The following is a 23,089-nucleotide window of genomic DNA, read 5'->3' on the forward strand; positions in this document are numbered from 1 at the left end:
GAAAAGGAAAACTTCATGTATGCCCACAAGAGAAAGCTGTATTTGCAAGGAACATCCTCCCTGAAGAAAGCCAGAGTTGATCTCCTACAAGGTTTTGGAAAGCTCGGTGTAGGGATTGGTGGATTTTCAAAAGTAGGTGTTTATATAGATTGACAAGACTTGCAAATGAGTTCGTGTGATCACTGGAATAAGGTTGTTCTTGACAGGCATACTTTCTGTGGTCACTGGAGTGAGACATTTGCTAACGACTGTCTAGAGGCATGAGATAGTCTACTAGTTGGTTGACTTTCAGAAACTGGGGTCTATCATTAACTTGCTCACTTTCAGAAGCATGGCTGCTGGTGCTGATTTTCAGAGCACTGGTACTCACCCAAAGTTCTAATTAAGAGTGATCATTTGTTTACAACTGGAGACTTTGGCCAAAAGAAGTCTTAGCCTTCTTTTAAGATGGAAAACAAGACCTGCAATTGTTCAGATCTTTATTTGTGGAGGTACGGGTTTCAGCTAGCGTTACCATTTAAGTAACCTAAGTGCCAATTACTGAAGCAGAAAAAGAACTCTGCTGAATTTTCATTATTGGGGGGAAAAAAAGCCCCCACAACTGATTACACTAAGGACAACCTGCCAAAGTCAATCCAGGATGCAGGACAAAATCGTTGAATACGAGACCTGTCCTATATAGACAGCCTATCTGGCAGCCCTACTTGGGTCATCTTAGTCTCGTCACTCACCAACCTTATCTACTTGCTTGTGAACACCATGTCTTATGGTGTTCACATAATGCCTCAATGCCTTACCTGTCTCCTGTTCTCTATCCATCTGTCCTGTGGGAGTCTGGTCTCTCACTCACCTATCACTTGAATTTCAATAGCCCAGATTTCTAGGTGTCCACCTGTACAGCTTTCTTCAACCTCCTAAATCCATCTTCTACACATTGTTGCCAGAACAATCTTCACCAATTTTGGATAAAATTCTAACTTCTTCACATGGCAAATAAGCCATGAGTTATCTGGCGTCTGTGTCCCACTCCAACTTAGCGTCTCCTGCTCATTAGTTCCATATTTGCGTTTTCACGAAGGTGCCGTGACCGCCTACCCACCTGTACCTTCATGCATGTGGTCTCTGCTTCAGAACAGTCATTTCACCCTCTGCAGAGTTGCTGTTCTTCCAAAACCTGGCTTAGCCACACTGCCTCTGGAAACTTTGTCTCCAGGTTTTCTTGGTTAGGCTTGATCTCCTCTTCATTCATGCTGCACGAATCCCTAACATTCTTGCAATGCAACATACTATCGTTAACTTACCTATTTGCTTGTTAAAGCCACTTACATACTGTGATATAGTAATTGGCTTCCTCACTGCTAGTTCCTCAGCTCTGTCCTCTCCCCAAATTCACGGCATCTCTAAGGGCTGTGTCTTTCTTCGTAAGGCTCCCAGTATGCAGTATAGTACCTGCCCCAGAACTAGGGTTAAAAAAAATTACTGTTTATAATTCCTTTTATTTTCCTTAAGTTGTGTGATACAGAACACCAAGTAAGGGAAAACCTACTTCTTAGGTCATAAAATAATCAATGTACCTTTCAATATTTTGGCACAGCTATTAGATTCATTAATTTCTTTTGCTAGCTCCTTCCATTGTGAATTTATAGATATTTAATAGCTTTACACTTGAAAGAATTGCTTATTTTTCCCATTTAATGTACCCAGGATGACAGCTCACAGTACATAGCTGGCATACTTTCTTCATAAATGACCTCACAGCTAAATAAACAAAATTCAAGAACAGCATTAGCAATTGGTTAGAAACTTCCCAATCGATAGCAATTACTAGAAGAACACAGGATGAAGACAACAGACTTTTATTTCTATTTTTAAATGAAATCCATGCACAGAATTTGACATCAGGTCAGGAAAAGGACAAACCCCAGAAATGGAGAGGTAGTTCACAGCTCTTTTTTGTTGTTGTTTTTAATCTTTTATTTGGTCCTTTTCTCTAAAAGTGTAGAATTCAATCACATCTTTTATATGCTATTAAATGTTAGTTGTAAAAAAAAAAAGTATTACCAATTTATAAGTTTCTTTTTAATGAGAAATCCAGTGCACACCTCCCCTCACCCAGATGTTTAGGTATCTCGTGTACACTGCTCTAGGAAGAGAATTATTTTACAAATGCCCAAAGTCAGTGTCTCCAGTTGTGAATTCTTCATTTCAGGTTATTTTCAAAAGTGCCTGGCAGGCATGAACACTTCCTACTTTCCTCATTATCTATTACACAGTCAAGGTTTATCCTTGGAATCTGGTATCTGATGAGGCCTACATCACAGAAAGGTTTTTCCTATCCATTACTTCTGTTGTATCACTCTCGGATATTCTGATGAGCTTTGGTTTAAGGCTTTCACACATGCAAATTTACTTCCTAGGGGTTCTCCTCGATATGAATTTTGTAATGATTAGTAAGAGATGACCTGTGATTGAAAAGTTTCCCGCATGTAGTACATTCATATGGTTTCTCTCCAGTATGAATTCTCTGATGGGCAATACGTGATGAGCTCTGTCTGAAAGTCTTCCCACATGTGTTACATTTAAAGGGCTTCTCTCCTGTATGAATCCTCCGATGCTGAATAAGAGCTGAACTTTGGCCAAAAGATATCCCGCATTCCTCACACCGATATGGTTTCTCTCCTGTGTGAATTCTCTGGTGATTACTAAGGGATGAGTTACACCTGAATGTTTTCCCGCACTCGTTGCATTTATAGGGTCTTTCCCCGGTATGCATTCTCTGATGTTGAATGAGAGCTGAACTCTGTCGGAAGGCTTTCCCACACACTTTACATTTACACGGTTTCTCTCCAGTGTGAATTCTTTCATGAATGATAAGCGTCGAGTGAGAACTTAAGGCTTTGCCACATTCATTACAGTTATAAAACTTCTCACCGGTATGAATTATCCGGTGTCTATTAAGTCGTGAAATAGAAGTGAAACCTTTTCCACATTCATTACATCGATAGGGCTTTTCTCCAGTGTGAATTCTTTCGTGCTGGATAAGAGATGCACTCTGACTGAAGGCTCTCCCACATTCACTGCACTTGAAAGGTTTCTCTCCCGTGTGAATCCTCTGATGATAACGAAGGGATGAGCTAGACTTAAAGGTGTTGCCACATTCATTACATAAATAGGACTTCTTTCTGAGATGAATTCTCTGACATCCGGGAAGGGATGTGCTGGATGCCTTCCTACCTGGATTGTATCTATGGGGATTTTCTCCAGCGTGGATTTTTTGATGTATAAAAAGGCCAGACCTTCTGCTGAAGGATTTACCACATTCTTTACATCTATAGGATTTCTCCACAGTGTGGGTTCTTAGGTGTTTGTAAAGGGATGTACTCAGAGTGAAGGCTTTCCCACATTCTTTACATACGTAGGGCTTCTCTCCAGTGTGAGTTATTTGATGCTGAATGAGAGCTGAACTTTGGTTGAAGGCTTTCGAACATTCTTTACATTTAAATAATTTCTCTCCGCTATGGTTTTTCTCATGTTTGCGAAGAGATGAAGTGTTAATGAAGGTTTTTTCACAAATGCTACATTTATAGCGTTTCTCTGCGGTGTTGATTTTTCGTTGATTAAGCAAATATGGATTCTGTTTGAAGCTGTTTCCTTGTATTTCACATTTTGGTGGTGTTTTTTCTCTGGGAACCATCTGTTGCCTAACAAGGACCGACTTTGGGCTAAAGTTTTGGCCAAATTCATTATTTTTATGGCTTCTTTCTACAATGAGGATTTTTTTGTGGGTAACTGTCTGAATTTCTTTTTTCTCCTGCTTTTTCTCTAATCTGTCTTCATAAATGCAGGGTTTTTCTGATTTAAAGTCCCAGGGTCCATTTCTTCTGGATCTTCTCATCATCAACTCCTGAAAAGAACAATCCTGCGTCTGAGTTGACTTCGTGGTTTTGTGACTGCTCTTCCATCCTGGAGGGGGAAAAAAAAACTAAAGATGTTTCATGTAATATGGTTTCTGGCTACTGAGACTAAATGTAGAGAAAAAACTAAGTATTGATGGTATTTATTTATTTATTTGACAGAGAGAGACACAGCGGGAGAGGGAACACAAGCAGGGGGAGTGGTAGAGGGAGAAGCAGGCTTCCCACCGAGCAGGGAGCCCGATGCGGGGCTCGATCCCAGGACCCTGAGATCATGACCTGATCCGAAGGCAGATGCTTAAGGACTGAGCCACCCAGGCATCCCAAGTATTAATTTATTTAAATAGGGTCTTTATCTGGCCAACTATAAGAGGAAAACATAAAAGATTCAAGTGATAGAGAAAAATAATGGGAACTAAAGTACTATGGTGGAGAAAAGAATAAAACAAACCTATTTAAAGAAGGTGAGTGTTAAGAGCAACCAGGGGAGCACGAATTGGGAAAGGCAGCCTGGGATCAGTCCAAAGCCATCCTGGACTCTGAAATTATTTTCATGACATTTCTCTTCATTGTGTGTAATCTTCCTAATCTGTAAAGTCTTCCCCACTTTCCCTCATGCCCAATTCCTTTGTATCCTTCAGACAGTTCAAAAGTTAATGGAGTCCTTTCTTTCTTTTTTTTTTTTTTTAAGATTTTATTTATTTATTTGACAGAGACAGAGCCAGGGAGCACAAGTGGAGGGAATGACAGAGGCAGAGGGAGAAACAGACTCCCCACTGAGCAGAGAGCCTGATGTGGGGCCTGATCCCAGGACCCTGGGATCATGACCTTAGCCGAAGGCAGACGCTTAACCATCTGAGCCACCCAGGGGTCTCAATGGAGTCCTTTCTTGACTCTGAATTTCTACAGTCCATTCCCCTTATTATAGCACTTACCACAGTATTTAAAATACATATTCTATACCTTTGTATATATATGATTACACATCTACCTACATCTAAATATATTAGACTTTCCTTTTCTACTATAAGTATTCTCTGCAAGCAGATTAGCTTGCCCTATTTGCAGATCCTCCTGATGACACCTGAATTATACATGAAATGTTTTGTTAATTTTCCTTAATTACTTATATATTCCTAATTTGAACAATGTCAAATAGTCTCAATTCCTTATTTCATACATGTGCACACACACGCACATGCACACACACACAAATACACATGATTCAAACTTTTGAGGTTGCCTTACAGGACAGGACATTACATGAGTGATGGGAGATCATCTATGGGTGGTTACATTCAGGGCCAGTTCAAACAGGAACGAGTTATGGTGTTAATCTAGAGGTCCTGCAGGTAGGCATGAAGCTGAAAGGTGCAAGCCAGAAAGGCAGCCTTGCCTTTTACATCAAGCAAAAGAGGCTATGCAGACAGTGTGGAAAAGAGTCAAAGGTAAACAAGATGGGCACAAATACAAAAAGGTAAAAAAGGGCTAGCATGATAGAGTGGTAAAGAACAGAATTGAGGGGCGCCTGGGTGGCTCAGTCGTTAAGTGTCTGCCTTCGGTTCAGAGTTTCATAAACTATGAAATTCTGCCAGGGAATGGCTGTGCATGGCATGTCCTCCTGGGCCGGGGAGAACCATTTAAAGGGTTCCTCTGCACCTCACTGTGGCTGAGATTCCTATCAGACGTTCCCTTTCTCACCCGTGTACGACTTCTCTCTGCTTGGTGATCATAATGCATTCTGCTTTTCTCTTTTCTACCAGCTTTACTTCTCGGTCTCCTTCCTGAATAACATTTTCTCTTCTCTCTTTAAAATTTGGAATTTTCCCCTCCACTCTGTTACACCCTCCTTGGCTCATTTTACATGCACTCATGTCTTTACTATTTTTTTTAATTTATTCATTTGAGAGAGAGAGAGCATGCGCAAGCAAGAGCATGAGCTGGGGGAGGGGCAGGAGAGGGAGAGGCAGGAACCCCACTGAGCAGGGAGCCCGATGCGGGGCTCAATCCCAGGACCCTGGAATCATGACCTGAGCCGAAGGCAGACGCTTAACCGACTGAGCCACCCAGGTGCCCCAATGTCTTTACTACTTATTTTAAGGGAAAGGAGTGTTTTACTTTCTGCCCAACACCTTCCTTGTTCCTTCCCAACAAAGTCTTGCTAACTTAAGAGTAAAGCCCTGAGCACTGGGCCAGATGCCTTCATGGTATTTTGTTTCTCATGCTTCACTGTTTGTACCATAGTCTCCTCACTACTCTCCTGGTCTCAAGTCTTGCTCTCTACTAGTTTAGTCTCCACACTGCAACCTGAGCAATCTTTTTAAAATCCACATCTTAGCATGCTGCAAACTTCCTTAAGATCTCCCAAATTTATCTTCAATAATTCATATATGAGGGCCAGTGTACTTAATGCAGTGAACCAGGTATTTCATGATCTTACCTCTGTCCATCTCTGTTCTCCTCTCCCTTCCCTGGCTTCTTGCCAGGTATGTAAAACTCCATGCAGTTTCTGGGGCACTCCCTTTTTTTTTTTTTAAGTAGGCTCTATGCCCAACAAGAAACCCAACGTGGGGCTTGAACTCATGACCCTGAGATCAAGAGTTGGGATGCTTAAACCATGGAGCCACTCAGGTGCTCCTTAGTTTTGCATATGGTGGAGATGTCCTTTCCATTCACAAATATTTAGTAAGTGCCTATTATGGACTAGCTATTCTCAGGAATATAGATAATGTCATGACTGAGACAGAGTTCCGGCCTTTCAGGAGCTTATACTTTGGGGGGTGTGTGTGTGTGTGTGTGTGTGCACGCACGCACGCACGCTGGGGGAGAGGGGATGAAGTGACAAACAGTAAGTAAATGAAAGCTGTATGGATATGTGAAGAAAGAGCTTCCCAGGCAAAGGAAACAGCAAACACAGAAGTGGGGTGACTTCTGAGGAACTGCAAAGAGGCTGTGTGGGTACACAGCAAGAGGGATGATGCTAAGTAAGACTGGAGCACCAGGAAGGGGCAAATCAGGTAAGGCCTCGTGGTGAGGAGTTTGGAATTCCGTTCTTTTTTTTATTTTTTATTTATTTATTTTTTTTCCCGTTCTTTTTTTTAAAAAAAAGGTTTATTTATTTGAGAGAGAGCATGCACGCAAGCGGGGGTGGGGAGGGGGTGCAGAGGGAGAGAGGCAGGGCTCAATCCCACGACCCTGAGATCATGACCTGAGCCGAAATCAAGAGTCAGATGCTCACCCGACTGAGCCCCCCAGGCACCCCTGGAATTTTATTCTAAGCATGATGGGAAGCCAGAGGGAAAGGACATGCTCACTCAGGTGGGCCACCATGTAGACAACGGTCCGGTGAGGCCCAAGTGGACGCAGGGAGGGGAGCAAGCACTCAGGCGGCTGCTGGAGTTATCCGGCTGAGCGAGGGGGTGGAGGCACAGACCATGCAGCCGGATGTCCTATTAAGGAGGTGATAACATGACCCGGCTTGCTGGCAGACGGTGTGGGGCACTGAGCAGGAATAAAGCAGTTAAGAGATCACTCCTAGGGGCGCCTGGGTGGCTCAGTCGGTTGAGCGGCTGCCTTCGGCTCAGGTCATGATCCCAGGGTCCTGGGATCGAGCCCCGCGTCGGGCTCCCTGCTCAGTGGAGAGTCTGCTTCTCCCTCTCCCTCTGCCTGCCTCTCTGCCTACTTGTGCTCTCTATCTCTCTGTCAAATAAATAAATAAAATCTTTAAAAAAAAAAAAAAAAAGAGAGAGATCACTCCTAGGTTTCCGGCCTGAAAATGATGAATGCTGCACAAGCCACTGAGAACAGAAGGGCAGAAAAGGGGCAGGTCTGGGGGTGCATTCGGTTTCCGACATGTTTGTCGCGGCTGAGGTGCCTTTATGTCTAGACCCTCAAGGAGGACACTGAGACTGTCAGTTGTATGTACTCTGGAGATCAGGGACGAGGTCGGAGCTACAGTGAGCTATCTGGGAGTCCTCAGTAGGTACATTTTATTTAAAGCTGAAGCACGAACACTCACTTAGGCATGGCCACATCAGAGGTCAAGAAAGGGAGGAAAATCAGAACATGGTGCTCCAGAAGCCAAAGGAAGAAAGTACTGCAGGGAGCAGTGAGCGAGCAACTCTGGAAACAAGCTGAGGACCAGAAACTTAACCCTGCCTGTGCCCAAGTGGAGACTGACTGGAATTTAGTGGCCATGCTTTTTGGGAATATGAGGAAGAAAGCCACCATGGAGCATACAGAGGAGACGGGGAGATGACAAGATGGAAACATCAATACAGAGACGCTCTTGAAAAGTTTTGTTTAGAACTGAACAGGGCAATGGGACACCGGGAATTTCTCTGTTTTAATGGAAGTGATCACAGCTACGAGGGTCCATATCCACACTGGGCAACTCACCTCAACGCTACTTGGAGTGCCCATGCCTTAGCCCTGAATTCGGGTTTCCCACCGCAGTGGACACGAGACCCAGACTGTGGAAATCCTAACTGTTCCTTATGATCTGCTTAGTGTGTTCACAGCCCCACAGATTGTTTCCAGAAGCGCAGTGTGACTTTTGTTCTGTTCTAGAGTCCAGCCTGGGCCTGAGCTATGGCACGAACAAGGCTAGGACGGAGTCACAAGTCTGGAGGCCAGAGTGACCTTGCTCTGACTGTGACCCTGACTGGCGCCTAGCATCAGTTCTCGACTCTCCTCCCTAGGCTCGTAGGACACTCTGGAAGTCTCTCCCTGGCCTTCTCTTCCCACTCCCACACCTCCTGCGTGAGGGACATCCTGACTCCTCTCAGAACACTTTAAAACAGCTATTTCCAACTGCCTGCTAGACTTGCCATTTGAGTATCTTTCAAATTTAGGCTGTCCAGATCTGAACCCAGTGCATTCCTTTTCAAACCTTTTTTCTGTTTCCCAGCACAGAATCCCATCATGAGCTTTTCAGTGACTAAGCCATAAATCGTTTCATCTCAGATTCTTCCCTCCTCTTCATTCCAAGTCTGGTCAGTCAACAAATTCTCTTCAACCTCTTCTCTAAGATGTCACTAACAACTGTCATTAAGACATCCAAATTCAGGGTCTCCTTACTCCATAGTGACATTGCTACTGATCCTTGGTTTGATCCTTTGACTCCAGTTTCTCATGTAGCCGGGATTATCTCCCACTGGATTTATCCCTCTTACTACATGTAACTCCTCTTATTCCTTCAAAAAGCACCGACCACTCCTTATTTAATTCATTCATCAAATACTTAAAAAGCACCTACATATGCCAGGCTCTCTCCTACGCACTGGTGATCCATCAGACCTTCCAGATCCGGTAATGAAAAGAAACAGTTCACGTCTTCAGGGAGTTCCCAGCTTGGCATTAGAGACAAAGAAGGAACAGGCCATCACATCGCAATGTGATGATTTTTACAACAAAATGACAAGGTAGAAATGGACGTGAATGTGAGCTTAGACCACCATCCAAACTACCCTCAGTGGAGGGTGCAAACGGGGAAGAGGTACAGATGGTGGTCAGAGTGTTTTGGAAGAAACCTCTAAGATGGGATTTTAAAGGATTAGCCAGATAGTGTGAGGGCTGAAGCAGCATCAGTGTCTTTGAACCCGGCCAGCTTTCTGGACTTCGTTCCTAACGTATCTGTCCCCACCTTATCCTGTAGTTGGTCAGATTCAAAGTCACTCCTATAAAATGTCCTATGCATTTCTCAGAGACTTTCTACAAAGTCTGAGGACTCAGGGAGCTACGTGCCGGGAATTATACCTAACACCATGACGGGGTAGCATACACAGTTACAAACCTCCTCCGTAATGTCTGTGTTGGTGAAAAAGAGAAATGCTGTTCTAGAAATTTTGTTGCTAATGCTAACTTTTAAAGCTTTTTATTATGGAAAATGGTCAACATGTACAAAAAAATAGAGTGAACTGTACAGTGAACCTCCCAGCCAGCTTCCACAATCACTACTGTTATTTCAACTACTGGCTTGTTACGAGTTGAACTGTGTCACCCAAAAAGGCTATGGTGAAGCTGTAAGTTCAGTAACTCAGATTGTGACCTTATTTGGAAACGGTGTCCTTGAAGATTAATCAGGTTAAGATCGCGTCATCAGGTCCTAATCCGCTATGACTGGGGTCCTCAGAGAAGGGAAGTCCAGACACAGGCCTGCACAGCAAAGGCACACAGGAAGAACACCGAGCGACAGGAGCAGCAGAAATGGGAGCGACACAGCCACAAGCCAACAAAGATGGCGGCCACGCCCGAAGCTAGGAAGAGCCAAGGGAGGAACGTACCAGTCTCGGGGGGGCAGGGCCCTGTCAATGCCCTGGTTTTGAACTTCTAGCCTCCAGAACTGTGAGACAGTAAGTTTCTGTTGTTTCAAGCCACATGGTCTGTGGTACTTGATAGAGCAGGTGGAACCTACTCCTACACACCCCTCCATCTCTTCCGACAGAGTACAGACGGTAAATCCCAAATATTCTATCATTTCTCCCATGAAAGGTCAGAACACACTTCTCAGAGCTAAGAACTCTCCCCGGAAACACAGCCACATAATCTTACTGAGACAGGGAAACTGAAGAGAGCCCATGATGGACTGCTTTTTTGGCTGCCTCTGTTCTTGCTACGACCCACGCCCCCATCTTACGCATGCATTAGTGTATGTCCTCCTTGTAAAGGTCAAGGGGTTAATGATTTCTCTGGAGTCTTCCAGCACAATAGGTAACATCTAAGGAATGACAGGGCAAGGTAAGGTCCTCAGGTACATCATGTACGTTTTCTAAGACCACTGACCATATAGACACCTTGACCCAAGACGCCTGCCTCCAGGAAGTAAGTGACTTACAGAGGACACCTGAGCACTCGTCCTTATTCCGGCCAGTTCCTGGATGCCTGAGAGGACACGTACACCAGACCACCGTCCTCAATAAAAACCTCAGACCCTAAGCAAAGATGGGACTCACTCTTCTTTCCTGAGTCTCCCAGACACTGTCTGTATCTGCCCTCTCTTTGTATCTTCAATAAACTTTGCGAGAGTTTTATTTCTACCCTGTGCGATGCCAAGGACCCTCTTGGCTGGTCCTGGGGGACCACCTCTGGGTCCTCAGATCTGGCCTGCCTATTGTTTTGAAGTTCCTTTTGCCTATAAGGTAATTAAAAGCTGTGTACCAATTCCCATGTAGGGGGAGAGAGGCGGTTCCCACACTAACAACAAGCAATTCTTGGACACCAACTGGGTGTCCTATAATTCAACTCAACTAGCTACCTGGAGATAGCATCAGACCCCACCAGTTAAGGGCTCAGTCCTCCAAGACTGTCCCCTGTCCCCTTCACACACCAGTTGCAAGCCCAAATTATCATCTGTGCTTTCAATCAGTGGGTTATAAATCAGAGGTTCCCACAACCCCCTGCTTGGTTTTGATTAATTAGCTAGATTGGCTCACAGAACTCAAATTTTTTTCTTCCTAGATCACTCGTTTATTATAAAAGGATGTAACTCAGGACCAGCCAGCTGGAAGAGAGCATCAGGCAATGTTCAGGGGAAAAGGCGAGGAGCTTCCATACCCTGTCTGGATGTACCACTCTTCCCAGACCTTCACGTGTTAGCCAACCAGGAAGCTCTCTGAACCCTGTCCTTTTGGGTTTTTATGGGGCCTTAACTACACAGGCATGATGGACTAAATCACTGCCCCCTGCAACTGATTCAAGGAGCAGGTCAGGGGCTGGGACTGAAAATTCCAACACTAACCACAGGGTTGATTCCCTAGCAACCAGCACCCATCCTTGGGTGGGGTCCAAAAGCCACTCACTGACATAACAAGTCACCTTTATGGCTCTCGTCACTTAGGAAATTCCAAGGGTTTTAGGAGCTCTGTGCCAGAAATAGATGAAGACCAATTATACATTATTATGAATCAAAATGTCACAGATAGAAATCGCTCAGGAAGTTTATTCAAACTGCTGTGATAAGAATTATTTCAAATGCCTTTGTATGTGACTCAGCCACCAACCTGAAAGGCAATTAGGGTCCTTTGTTTCATTTTGCTTGCGATATTTATGGACATTTTCATTTGATTTCTGGTTTTATACTTTTATAAAAAACAGTTTTATAGTTCCGAAGTCAAAATTATGAAAAGGCACCTTTAAACAATTCTAGATCCTATCGCTGTTCTCTTCGTCCTTTTTTTTTTCTTTTTCTTTTCTGCCTTCATCAGTAACCATTTTTATTGATCTACTTTTACTTTTTTTTTTTTTGGTGATGAGGCAGAAGAGGCTTTTCTCTCCTTTTTTAAAACCTAATAGACACTTTCTTTTGTCTTATTTATTGTTATGTTAATCACCATACATTACATCATTAGTTTTTGATGAAGTGTTCCATGATTCATCGTTTGCGCGTAACACCCACTGCTCCGTGCAGAACGTGCCCTCCTCAATACCCATCACCAGGCTAACTCATCCTCCCACCCCCCTCCCCTCTAGAACCCTCAGTTTGTTTCTCAGAGTCCATAGTCTCTCATGGTTCGTCTCCCCCTCCGTTTCCCACCCTTCATTCTTCCCCTCCTACTATCTTCTTTTTTTTTCTTAACATATATTGCATTATTTGTTTCAGAGGTACAGATCTGAGATTCAACAGTCTTGCACAATTCACAGCGCTCACCATAGCACATACCCTCCCCAGTGTCTATCACCCAGCCACCCCATCCCTCCCACTCCCCACCTCTTTTGTCGTTTTGGTATTTCCTCCTTCCTGAGCTAAAAGTACGTGTTTCCACCTATGAATATGTTGTGGAGATAACCCCGTAGCGGAATTTACAGAGGTCTTCCTCAAAGAAGTCTGCGTGAATGTGCCACAGTTTATTCAACCAGATTCCTCTGTTAACTCAAACTGCGATCCATCTCAGGACTTTACACGGATACGTGATAAAGGTACAGCTTTAAATCAATATCCATCACGCAAATCAGCAATCATACCATTTATAAAATCCTAGCCCGAACCAGGCCTGCTGGGCTAACATGATCCAAAGCCAAATACAACCGAAGTCACTCCAAGCTCCCCCACAGAGAGAGGAAGCCCTCTACGGGGGGCCATGGAGAGTTTCAACAGACACCAGGTGACGGGCAAAATAACGTGCGCTGTGTAATCAGAGTGGACAAAGGAAAATGAGAGGATATATACAACCGTATGTGCATACAAGAGCTCCTCCTCCACATCCGCTCTGTGCACTATCTCACACCCGTTCCCTTCCTCCCGCCCATCACCCCATCGTACCCCCTCCTGGCTTCTGTCCTCAGCCACCTCGCTAAAGCAGCCACGACCTCCAGGGGGCTGAGACAAAACACTGGGCAGTTCCCCCCTAACCAACCTGTCAGCAGCGGCTCACAGTGACCCCTTGTTTGCCTTGAGCGGCCCTCTCCCACCCCTTGTTTGCCTTGAGCGGCCCTCTCCCTAGGCTCTGGTGACCCCCCGCTTTACTCCACATTCCTCTCCCTTCCCACCAGCCTCAATCTCCTCTGTGCACTTGTGTTCCCCTGCATAATCTTCAGTCCTGGGGGGTCCATCAGGGTTTAGTCCTTGGACCCTAATTCTCTTTGTTCTGCACTCTTTCCGTGGGCCCATTTCTATTCCATACACATACGCGAGGCAAGACTTCTCTCCGCACCCAGTGATACAAGAGCCCACTCAAAATAGCAACTTAGATGTCTCGATGACTCAAATTCAACATGCCTAAAACTGAATTCACGATCATTCCCTCCAACCTGTATAACCAACCCCTTGTCTCTAGAAACGGCACTAGTTCTGAATCAAAACTCTAAGAGGCATCCTTAACACCTCTCTCAGCATGGAGCTCACGCACCGTCCATCACGGGCCAGGAAAGCAGGGGGTGTGGATCTGAACCCGGATCGTCCCCCTTTCAGCAGCTCTCCGTCCCCAACTTCCCTGTCAGCCGCCTCTCCCGTTTCTCTCCTCTGATGACTTCTCAGGCTCAGCCAGTCTTCCTTCCTAACCCACCTCGTAAATGGTGAGGTTTCCTGGCATTCTGTCCTCTGCTCTGTGTCCTCGCCTGGTCAGCTCGAGACGTCAGATGCCGCCATTGTAACGACAGCTCCCTGAGCTCCCTTCCGAGTTCCCACAGACCTCATACAACTGCCCGCCAGCACCTCTCCCCGAACATTCCGCTCACATCTCCAGTGAGACCCATCCCGCAGCGAACTCGGCCTTCACCCTTCACAAAGGGGCCCCTCTTCTTCCCTCCTGGACCCCACTGCCCGTGCCTTTGTCCAGACCCTCGAAACGTCTCACCTACCGTATTGCAAGTGTCTCTGGGACGGTTCCACCTCGGGTTTTCCCTCACTTTAAATCTATGCCCACAGGACTTCCAAAGTGACCATGCGTGCTCAACTCCAACTGCACAAGGACTTCACGAATCTATTCTCTATGAAATGCTAAGATTACATGTAACTGAAGCCCTCTTTCCTCCCGCCCCTTCTCGATGCCATTCCCAGTGGAGGTCCCAGCACCAGCTCAGGTGTGTCCCCAGCCTTTCCATCTGCGCTTCCACACACACCAGACCCGCACAACCATGTCCGCTCCCTTCAGCAGCAACGGGGACACATCAGCACGATGCTCCCCTCCCCCCACCACCCCAGCTCCGTCTACACCAGCTGCCCTCCTTTCTGACGGTGGCGCTCGGGGCCGGAGCGGGGACTCGCCCAGCTTCTCCTGCCACGCCTTATCGGAGGACCTTTCCATTGTTTCACAGTTAAGCCAACTTTCCTGAAATACCAAGAACTCCAGCATCTGCTGACACTCCTTATTTCCATGGACGGTCCCATGTCGGGTCTTGTCAAAGCCCGCTGTACCGCAGCCTGGCTAGCTTTCTGACACCGTTTCCTTCCTCGGCTCCTTCTCTCACACACCCTGAGCCTCGGTCAGAAGGATTCCCTGCCATTCCTTAAGTACGCCGTTTGCTGACTGAATCCCCGATGTGCAGCCCTCCTCTGAAAACAGGAGCGAGTAAGAAGAGCTCCTGAGAGATTCATTGGGAAGTGACTACCAGAGAATAAGAGGAAGCTTGCGTCTGGGGCCCGAGCGTCCCCTCTCCGCCACTTCTCGAGGACAGAGACCCAGAGGAATCTTTCCCAAACCACATCTCCAAGCCGCACCGTCCACTTACCACCCAGACTGCTGCCTGAGCCCATTCCCGGCCCCTCGGTCCCACCCACTCACCTAGAGAGGGGCCTCCAGGACTTTCTTTCTCTACCCTCCAGGGATCTTCTCCTTGCTGCAACAGGGAGATCACTTTTGGTTTGGAAAACAGGAGTCCTGCCAGAAACAAAAAGAAAAGACTTGGTTTTGCTTTGACTCGAAAGAGGCATCACGGATCTGAGCGGAAAACTCAGGGGACGGCACAGTGAGCTTCGGTGGGGTGCTCGAGCTGTGCCCCCGCGATGTGAGGGCCTTTGTGAGGGGAAAAGCAAGGGACCTGTAGGGCGTGGCTATGTAATTAGTTGTTGTAGGTTAGAGAAATATGATAAACATGCAGCTTTGATTACTAGAGTATCCATGGCTTTCTACAGGAGAGGGAATACGTTAATGTAAAGACTAAATATTTGTAAACAGGTACCCATACCGAGAGACTGTGTACCAAGTGCCCTGTTTAAAATGAGAAAGCACTCTGACTCCCTTTCAAAGGTGGGTTATACAACGTTCATCAGGCAGGAAGGGGGAACTGAGAAAGGCTGGTGGCAGGTTAATGAAGATGGTTGAGGGATGCTCTCTGCTGTGAGCTGAGCAAACAAGATCAGCAGGAAAATGCTGCCTGAACTATGAGGGAATTTCTAACATGCAAGTATGTTAAGTGTCCCATGCCTGGGACAAATCCATGCCTATAGGGGGAAAGAAGTTTTAAACACTTATTTATTTACAATGTGTACAATCCTAAGGCAAAATTCAGCTAAAAGTTCCTGATGACCCACGGCTTTTATGCAGGGAGGCAGGTGCTGACTTATGCTAACGTCTGACCTTTTCTTTTCTTTTTTTAAAGATTTTATTTATTTATTCGACAGAGACAGAGACAGCGAGAGCAGGAACACAGCAGGCTTCCTGCTGAGCAGGGAGCCCAATGTGGGACTCGATCCCAGGACGCTGGAATCATGACCTGAGCCGAAGGCAGACGCTTAATGACTGAGCCACCCAGGCACCCTGACCTTTTCATCTACAGGGAAAATTCCCTTACCCAGTGAGACCAGGTTACTGTAGTTCTCCAGCATCACTTCCTGGTACACGTTTCTCTGAGAAGGACCCAGCTTCCTCCACTCATCCCGCGTGAAGAGCACAGCCACATCCTCGAAGGTCACCGACACCTGTAATGACAAGCCATCCCGGCTCACCCAGGACCTCCCACCCCACAGAGTGAAGGTAGCAGGGGGGAGTAGACGGGCTGCCGTGAAAGGCTTCTGATATTCTGGTTTCTGAAGATGTCAGGTCATTTGTTTAATGAACCATCGGCCAGTGACAGATACATACTGAGCAGCATGAAGTATTCACCAGGCCCTGTGTTAACTACTATAAGGAGATGTGGGGAGAAAGTAAGACCACTGGAGTGTTAATTAGAATAATCTTGCTGATGGTGATTTGATAATACATATCAAAAGCTTTAAAAGATGTTTATTCTTTAACTCACCAATTATATTTCTATTATAATGAACAGTACACAAAAATGCACACAGAGCATTTATCATGGTTTTAGTAATAGCAAAAAATTAGAAACAAGCTAAGTCATCACGGATGATGAAGGGTAGGGTCACTAATAGAAGGTACTATCTGAGTGCTCACTGGAGCTGGAGGGCAGAAATAATGGAAACTGAAATCTCTCTCTTCTACTGAATGCTTTACACAGGCCAGATACAAGCCTTAGAACTTTCTATTAATCTTTAATATGATCTTTATTTAAAAATCACGACAACTCTAAGAGAAGATTCATCAGTGTCCTCATTTTACATGAGAGAAAACAGCCACAGAGAGGATAAATTTGCCTAAAGTCCCATAGCTAGTCAGTGGTAGACCTGGGATTCCAATCCAGGTACATGACCAGGCTCCATTCTTAACCATTTTGCAAAAACGCCTCTCAGAACCTACCACATAGAGCTATTAAATAAATGAGATAACCCATACAGTAATTAATACCATGTCTGGGTCATATCAAAGCTTCAGATGTTAGCTATTATCATATTCAATATAAAATACTATGCAACCAACACAACTGATGGTTAGGTCAATGTTTGTTAAAAAGACACCCAAGATAATGTTAAATACAAAAAGCAGATTATATATCAGTGTGTAGCTTGTACTCAATTCTGATAAAAAATTACATATATATGTATATATATGTATAAATATATGCATGTGCATATGTATGTATATGCTAAGGGATACACAACAAATGATTGACAGTGATTATCTCCAGACGGTGGGGTTAAGGGTGATTCTACTTTCTTTTGAATATATGAAAAAAAATATATAGCTGATTCTTGCACAAGGAGGGGGTTAGGGGCACTGACCTCACACACAGACGAAAATCCACATATAACTTTTGACTCCCCAAAAACATAACTACTAATAGCCTACTGTTGACTGGAAGCCTTCCCAATAATGTAAACAGTTGATTAACACATATTTTGCACGTTATATGTATTATATACTATATTCTTACACTAAAGTAAGCTGGAGAAAAGAAAATATTAAGAAAATCATAAGGGGGCGCCTTGGTGGCTCAGTCGGTTAAGCATCTGACTCTTGATTTCCACTCTGATCATGATCTCAGGGTCATGAGATCAAGCCCCACATCATGCTCTGCACTCAGCACAGAATCTCCTTGAGATTCATTCTCTCTCTCTCTCTGTCCCCCCTCATCTACTTGCACTCTCTCTCAAAAAAATAAACCAAAAAAAAAAAAAAACCTGTAAGAGAAATACATTTACAGTACTGTACTGTACTGATTGAAAAAAATCCACGTGGAAGTGGACCTACCCAGTTCAAACCTGTGTTGCTCAAGGGTCAACTCTACACACAAATACACACACATACATATATACATCTATGCATATATATGTACATATTTTATACTCTAAAATTTATACCATGATTATACAATATCTTTTTTTTTTTTTAAGATTTTATTTATTTAGTTTAGAGAGAGAATGAGACAGAGAGAGAGAGCATGAGAGCGGGGAGGATCAGAGGGAGAAGCAGACTCCCCGCCGAGCAGGGAGCCCGATGCGGGACTCGATCCCGGGACTCCAGGATCGTGACCTGAGCCGAAGGCAGTCGCTTAACCAACTGAGCCACCCAGGTGCCCCTACAATATCTTTCTGGTAAGAAAAACAGTAAATTATTTACATATTGGGGAGGAATATAAGAAATAATTTTTGCTCTCAAAGAATTTACAATCCAGCTGGCAGACAAGATTAACACACAAAATAACTGGATCAATGAAAGAAAAATGTGTAGCTGGACAGGGCCATACACCATCTCCCAGCTCAATCCTCACTTCAGAGATGAGGATGAGAAGGTCCAGAGCAGCCAAGACCCCGGGTCACATACTTTATCAGTGGCAGAGGCAGGACAATGATTAAAGTTTTCTGTTAACCCAGCACTCAGTATATTCTCTCTCTGGTCTTAAACGCCTGTCACTGAGCTTTACACGCAAGCCCATGCAGTATGGACATAGGGGAGCAGGTGAGGTTAGGGAGAATGCCGCATGCATTAGCTCCTCTGCAGGGATGGAGAAGATTCTGGGCACGAGAGCAGCGTGGCTCTGTGGGAATGGAAGAGGAAAGCTTTAGAAAAAAGCAGCCCAGATATGCACTGGCCGGCCCCAGCCCCAAGATCAACCACCACCGCAATTCATGGGCCCAAAGACATGACAGCGGAGAAGAGCTCTGGGAACACGGGGCTGGGGCTGCCCTGGGTTCTGAAAGAGGCACCAGGGGAATGGCTGGGCAGTGACGAGCCTGGACCCAGAAGCCAGACACACTGGAGCTGGAATTCAGGTTACTGGACGTCTCTGAGCTTCAGTTTGTGCATGTGTAACACCGGGATGATCACTGCGGCGCTGGCCTGAGAGTGAGAACAAAGGCCAAGCCCTCGGGCCGACCCCCAGCAGCATTAACTGTTACTGTCAGATGAAGATGAGCAATGAAAGGCCAAGTCCTAGCAGCACGGTACAGCCGTTCCCATCTGTCGGCATGAGTGGTATTATTACTACAGTAACATCGTCCGGCTCCCACAACCACCCCATGTTGGGCATCTGCTAGTGCCCAGCCCTGATCTCAACACTTTCCGTGCACTAACTCACCTGACCCTGCCACCTACTCCACGAGGTCAGCATGCTTGTTATTCCCATTGTCCAGATGAGGAAACGGGCTTAGAGAGACGGAGCTATTTGTCCAAGGCCCGCAAACAACCGAGGAGATGGGTTCAAGCCCCGCTTCTTACCCACTGGAGACCCTGCCTCTCCACTCCTGATATCCCACAAAACCCTCCCTGCTCCTTCCTGGGGAGTCTTCTCTCTGCCCTTGCAGTCCAGAGATCTCTCCAACTGCGTCCCCTCCAACAGGGCTACTCCTTGTTCATGCACTGGCTCACCTGGACCATTTCCAACGACAGAAGGATGAAAATGGCAGGTCAAGAACAGTTCTCAAGAGAGTACAGAAACAAGGCACGTGGTCCACAAAGTAAAGAGGGAGAAAAACCTAACCATGGTGGCTTGGAGAAGTCTAGGGAAGGTATCCTAAGGAAAAGCCAAGGGTAGGGAGAGAGACCAGGGCGAGCCAAGGAAGCAGGGCCAGAAAGGAACTGCCAAGTGTGCGTGTTTCTTTGCTCCGTCCCCATGTGGCACCTTACCTGTCAAGTTAGTAATCATACACTGAATTGAGATTCATGAATAAAAAGAGGCGTCTGTTAGAAAAAGAAGAGAGAAACACCAGACATGGATTGGCAGGGAGGAGGCAAACGTTGCCTACAGAATCCACCCTCCACCTGGGTGGATCGACTGTTCAAGGAGAAAAGGGCTAGGGCTCCAGATCCTGGAGAAAACTGTACTGAGTAGAGAACTTGAGTTTAAGGGTAGGGTAAGTAAGCGAGTAAGTAAATCAACCAGCCCATCAATCAATCGATCGATCTATCTCTATCTGTAAGACCCGAGATGGCAATGAACTCACTCGAGACCTTGCTTCCCTCGGTCCAAGAGCCATGTCTTCTTTCTGGGCTCTTCTGCGAGGACGGTGGGGTCTCCAGAAGGCAGATCTGAAAGAGGAAATAGGGAGCCAGGAGGGAGAAGCCCCTCGTGCTTTCCACCCCTGAGAATCACCAGCTCTGACATCCTTACTCCGCCCGAGAATGAGGCCACGAGCCCTCGGAGAGGGAAGTCAGAAGGAGCTGGGGCTACACAGGCCCAGAGACGAGGGCCCGCCCCAGGGGTCCGGGACCCCCCCCTCGGCCGTGCGGCTCAGAGAAGAAGGACGTAGGACTCCGGCTGCAGTGGGGGCCGCAATAACTCGCCGACCCTCCCCCGGGCCGGGCACCGCCCACACGTTCAGTCCCGCCGCCCCGCTGCCGTTGTCCACGCCCGGTTACAGGTTACAGGTCGGAAACTGAGCGCAGAGCCGGAGCCGCTCGGCCCGGGGCGCACAGCGGCCAGGCTGCGCCGGGGTCCGCTCCGCGCGCCCAGAGCGCGGCTCTAACCTCACGGCCCGCAGGGGACGACTCCTGTCCACCCCAAGCTGCCGCCCCCCCGCCCCCCCCCGCCCCCGAGTCCTCCCCCTCCTGTCAAGGGGTCTCCTTCCAGGCTTCTGGAGAAAAGTGCTTCGGGAAGGGGTGACAGCAGCTTTCGTGTGGCGGCCAGAGGGCTGCCGTCTAGAGGAGCAGGCACAGAAGCCGAAGACCTGGGCTCCAGTCCAGGCTCTGCCGTGGCGGCGGGGGGAGGCCGGCCACTCGCTTCTGGCGGAAAACACACCTGTGCGCCCGCAGCCCGGGAGCGGCGGAAAAGCGCCTCGCGTCCACCGACAGCCGGTAGCAAAGCCGCACGCGCGCAGGGCCCGGCAGCTAGCGCGCTGGGCGCGGGTCCGGAGGGAGCAGGAGGGCGCCCGGGGCCTGGGCCGGCGGGGACCAGTGCCCGACCTGCCGCGGCCAGGGGCGCGTCCGCGGGACGGCGGTGCGGGGCAGGCGGGCACGTCGGGGGTGCCGGGCCTCGGCCCCCCGCCCGCGCCCACAGAGGCCCCGCCCGCGCCCCTCGGGCCTGTGCCCCGCGCCCCGGCGCCGCATCCTCCCGAGGCCCCGGTCCTCCCTCCGTCCCGCGTTCCGCCGACCCTCCGCCGCTCACCTCGCCCAGGCCCCGGGGTCCCGGGGGCTGCGCCTCCCCGGCCGTGCTCCGCAGGCGGAGGCTCCGGCGCTGCCCCGGCGGACAGCAGCCTGGGGTCGGGACCCCTCCCCGGGCGATGCCTTGGCCGACTTCAAGTCCTTGAGCCTCCCGCTCCGGCAGCAAACGACCGGCGTCCCGCGCAGGTCCGGAGAGGCGGGACGGGAGGCGGGGGGGACGGCCGCAATGCCTCTGGGGAATGTAGTCCACGCGAGCACCAAGCATTCTGGGAAGTGTAGTTCCCCGCGGCTAGACGGAGAGGCGGGGCCGGGCGCGCCTGTGAAGTGCCCAGCTCCCGCTGGCCGGGCTCGCTGTCCCACCGCTTGGGCTAGCCGGCGCGTGGCTCCAGGTTCCTCAAGAAGGAAATGGGGTTTGCTGAGGGTGGTGTGTCTTGTAGCTGTGCGTCTGCATAGATGATGGTAAGGCAAGTAGACAAGCGCCGAGAGCAAACCTACTTCCCCTTCAGTGATTCAATCAAAGTGTATCGAGCACCTGCTGCGTTCCAAGCGCCATTGCAGGGGTTGGAAGGATGTCAGTGAACAAAACAAAGTTGGCTGCTCTCCGTTACTTTTTTTTTTTTCGATCGGGGGTGGTAAAGAGCAGACAATAAGTCAAAAATATAATCATAGAGAATTTAGAAGGTAAGTTATGGGGAAAAGTGAAAGCAGGTTCAGAAGTATTTAGGGTAGATAAGGAGGCAGTTTGTAGCAAGGAATGGGGTCACGGATACCCCACCCCCGTGTTCATATAGCAGGAAACGAAGTCTTGCTAAGATAGAGTAGGTATCCGTGAATTTTTGTTCAAGTATTTTGGCTATTAAGTCGCAAGAAGAATCATCATTATGCCAACTTGTGAATAAAAATGCTGAGACTTTGATTGGATTCATTGAATCTACAAATTACCTTGGGAAAATTGATAGCTTCACAATACTGATTCTCATAATCCATTACCATGGTATTGTCACCGCACACAAAGGGTCTGCCCCTTGGCGGTGCGTCAGGCAATTAACCAGCCCAAGTCTCTCGGTCGGAGCAAAAAGTTTTTATTACTTGCAGCAAGTAATTACACTGTCAAAGCAGTGTCTCCCCATGGGGTTAGTGCAGGAAGCTTTTATTCAGGGTGTTGGGGGCAGGGAGCTGGCTACATTAGGGAACTTACACATATTTTGTTAGGCACTTTGGTTCAGCTGCAAATACCTAGCTTGTCAGTAGCTTGTCAACATGCTAGTGCATACATTGCATGTTTAAAAAAAATGGCCCAAAACTCTGCCCATAGGAGATCTCAGTATTATAATGAGCTAAAGGAAACTTAAGGGCAACTCAGGGTTTCTGCACAGGTCCTCAGCTCCAAACTGGCTCATGCAAGGGTGTATCCGTTGGAACACCTGGCCGTATGTCTCCTTGGTGGGAGCTGTTTGTTCTGCAAAACAGACACATTCTTTCCCTGCTTTTGTCCCTCCCCCATTTTCCCTCTGCAGATAGCTTTCAACCGTCTGATCTGAGTAACTCCATGGTGCCCTAGCTAAAAGTGTATCTGTTTATTTCGGTCTAATAACTCTTCACATATTTTCTCCATAGCATTATTGCATATTTTTTAGTTTAATTTTAGATATTTCATATTTTAAAGCTATTGTAAATGGTATCTTTTTAAAAATTTTATTTGTAAAGTACTGGTTTCGTATACAGCTGACTGCCTAAAGTCTCTTATAAATTACAATAATGAATTTGTTGTTTTGGACTTTTTATATGACACATGAGGGGTGCCTG

The 23,089-nt window shown here is 47.1% G+C and overlaps 1 protein-coding gene across 3 annotated transcripts; it reads right to left on the reverse strand.

Annotated features, from left to right (window-relative positions):
• Positions 1-1,840: 1,840 nt before the first annotated feature.
• On the reverse strand, positions 1,841-21,483 carry LOC123854758 (zinc finger protein 354A). 3 transcript variants are annotated; one of them, XM_064595738.1, is made up of 5 exons: positions 21,288-21,483; positions 20,128-20,212; positions 16,143-16,269; positions 15,134-15,229; positions 1,841-3,963 (listed from the first exon to the last, which is right to left on the reverse strand). In XM_064595738.1, exons 2-5 carry the CDS (start codon positions 20,158-20,160, stop codon positions 2,414-2,416), a joined length of 1,806 nt encoding a protein of 601 aa, XP_064451808.1. In that variant the 5' UTR covers positions 20,161-20,212; positions 21,288-21,483; the 3' UTR covers positions 1,841-2,413. The 3 variants fall into 3 exon arrangements, with proteins under 3 accessions (XP_064451808.1, XP_064451809.1, XP_064451810.1); XM_064595739.1 differs by lacking the exon at positions 21,288-21,483 and adding an exon at positions 20,922-21,272; XM_064595740.1 differs by lacking the exon at positions 21,288-21,483 and adding an exon at positions 19,811-19,864 and having other exon boundaries at positions 20,128-20,705.
• Between the last annotated feature and the right edge of the window lie 1,606 nt (positions 21,484-23,089).

The sequence above is a fragment of the Mirounga angustirostris genome, unplaced genomic scaffold, assembly GCF_029215605.1.
Source record: "Mirounga angustirostris isolate CCGP_5_RB_7025 unplaced genomic scaffold, mMirAng1.0.hap1 SCAF_7, whole genome shotgun sequence".
Classification (NCBI taxonomy): Eukaryota; Metazoa; Chordata; class Mammalia; order Carnivora; family Phocidae; genus Mirounga; species Mirounga angustirostris.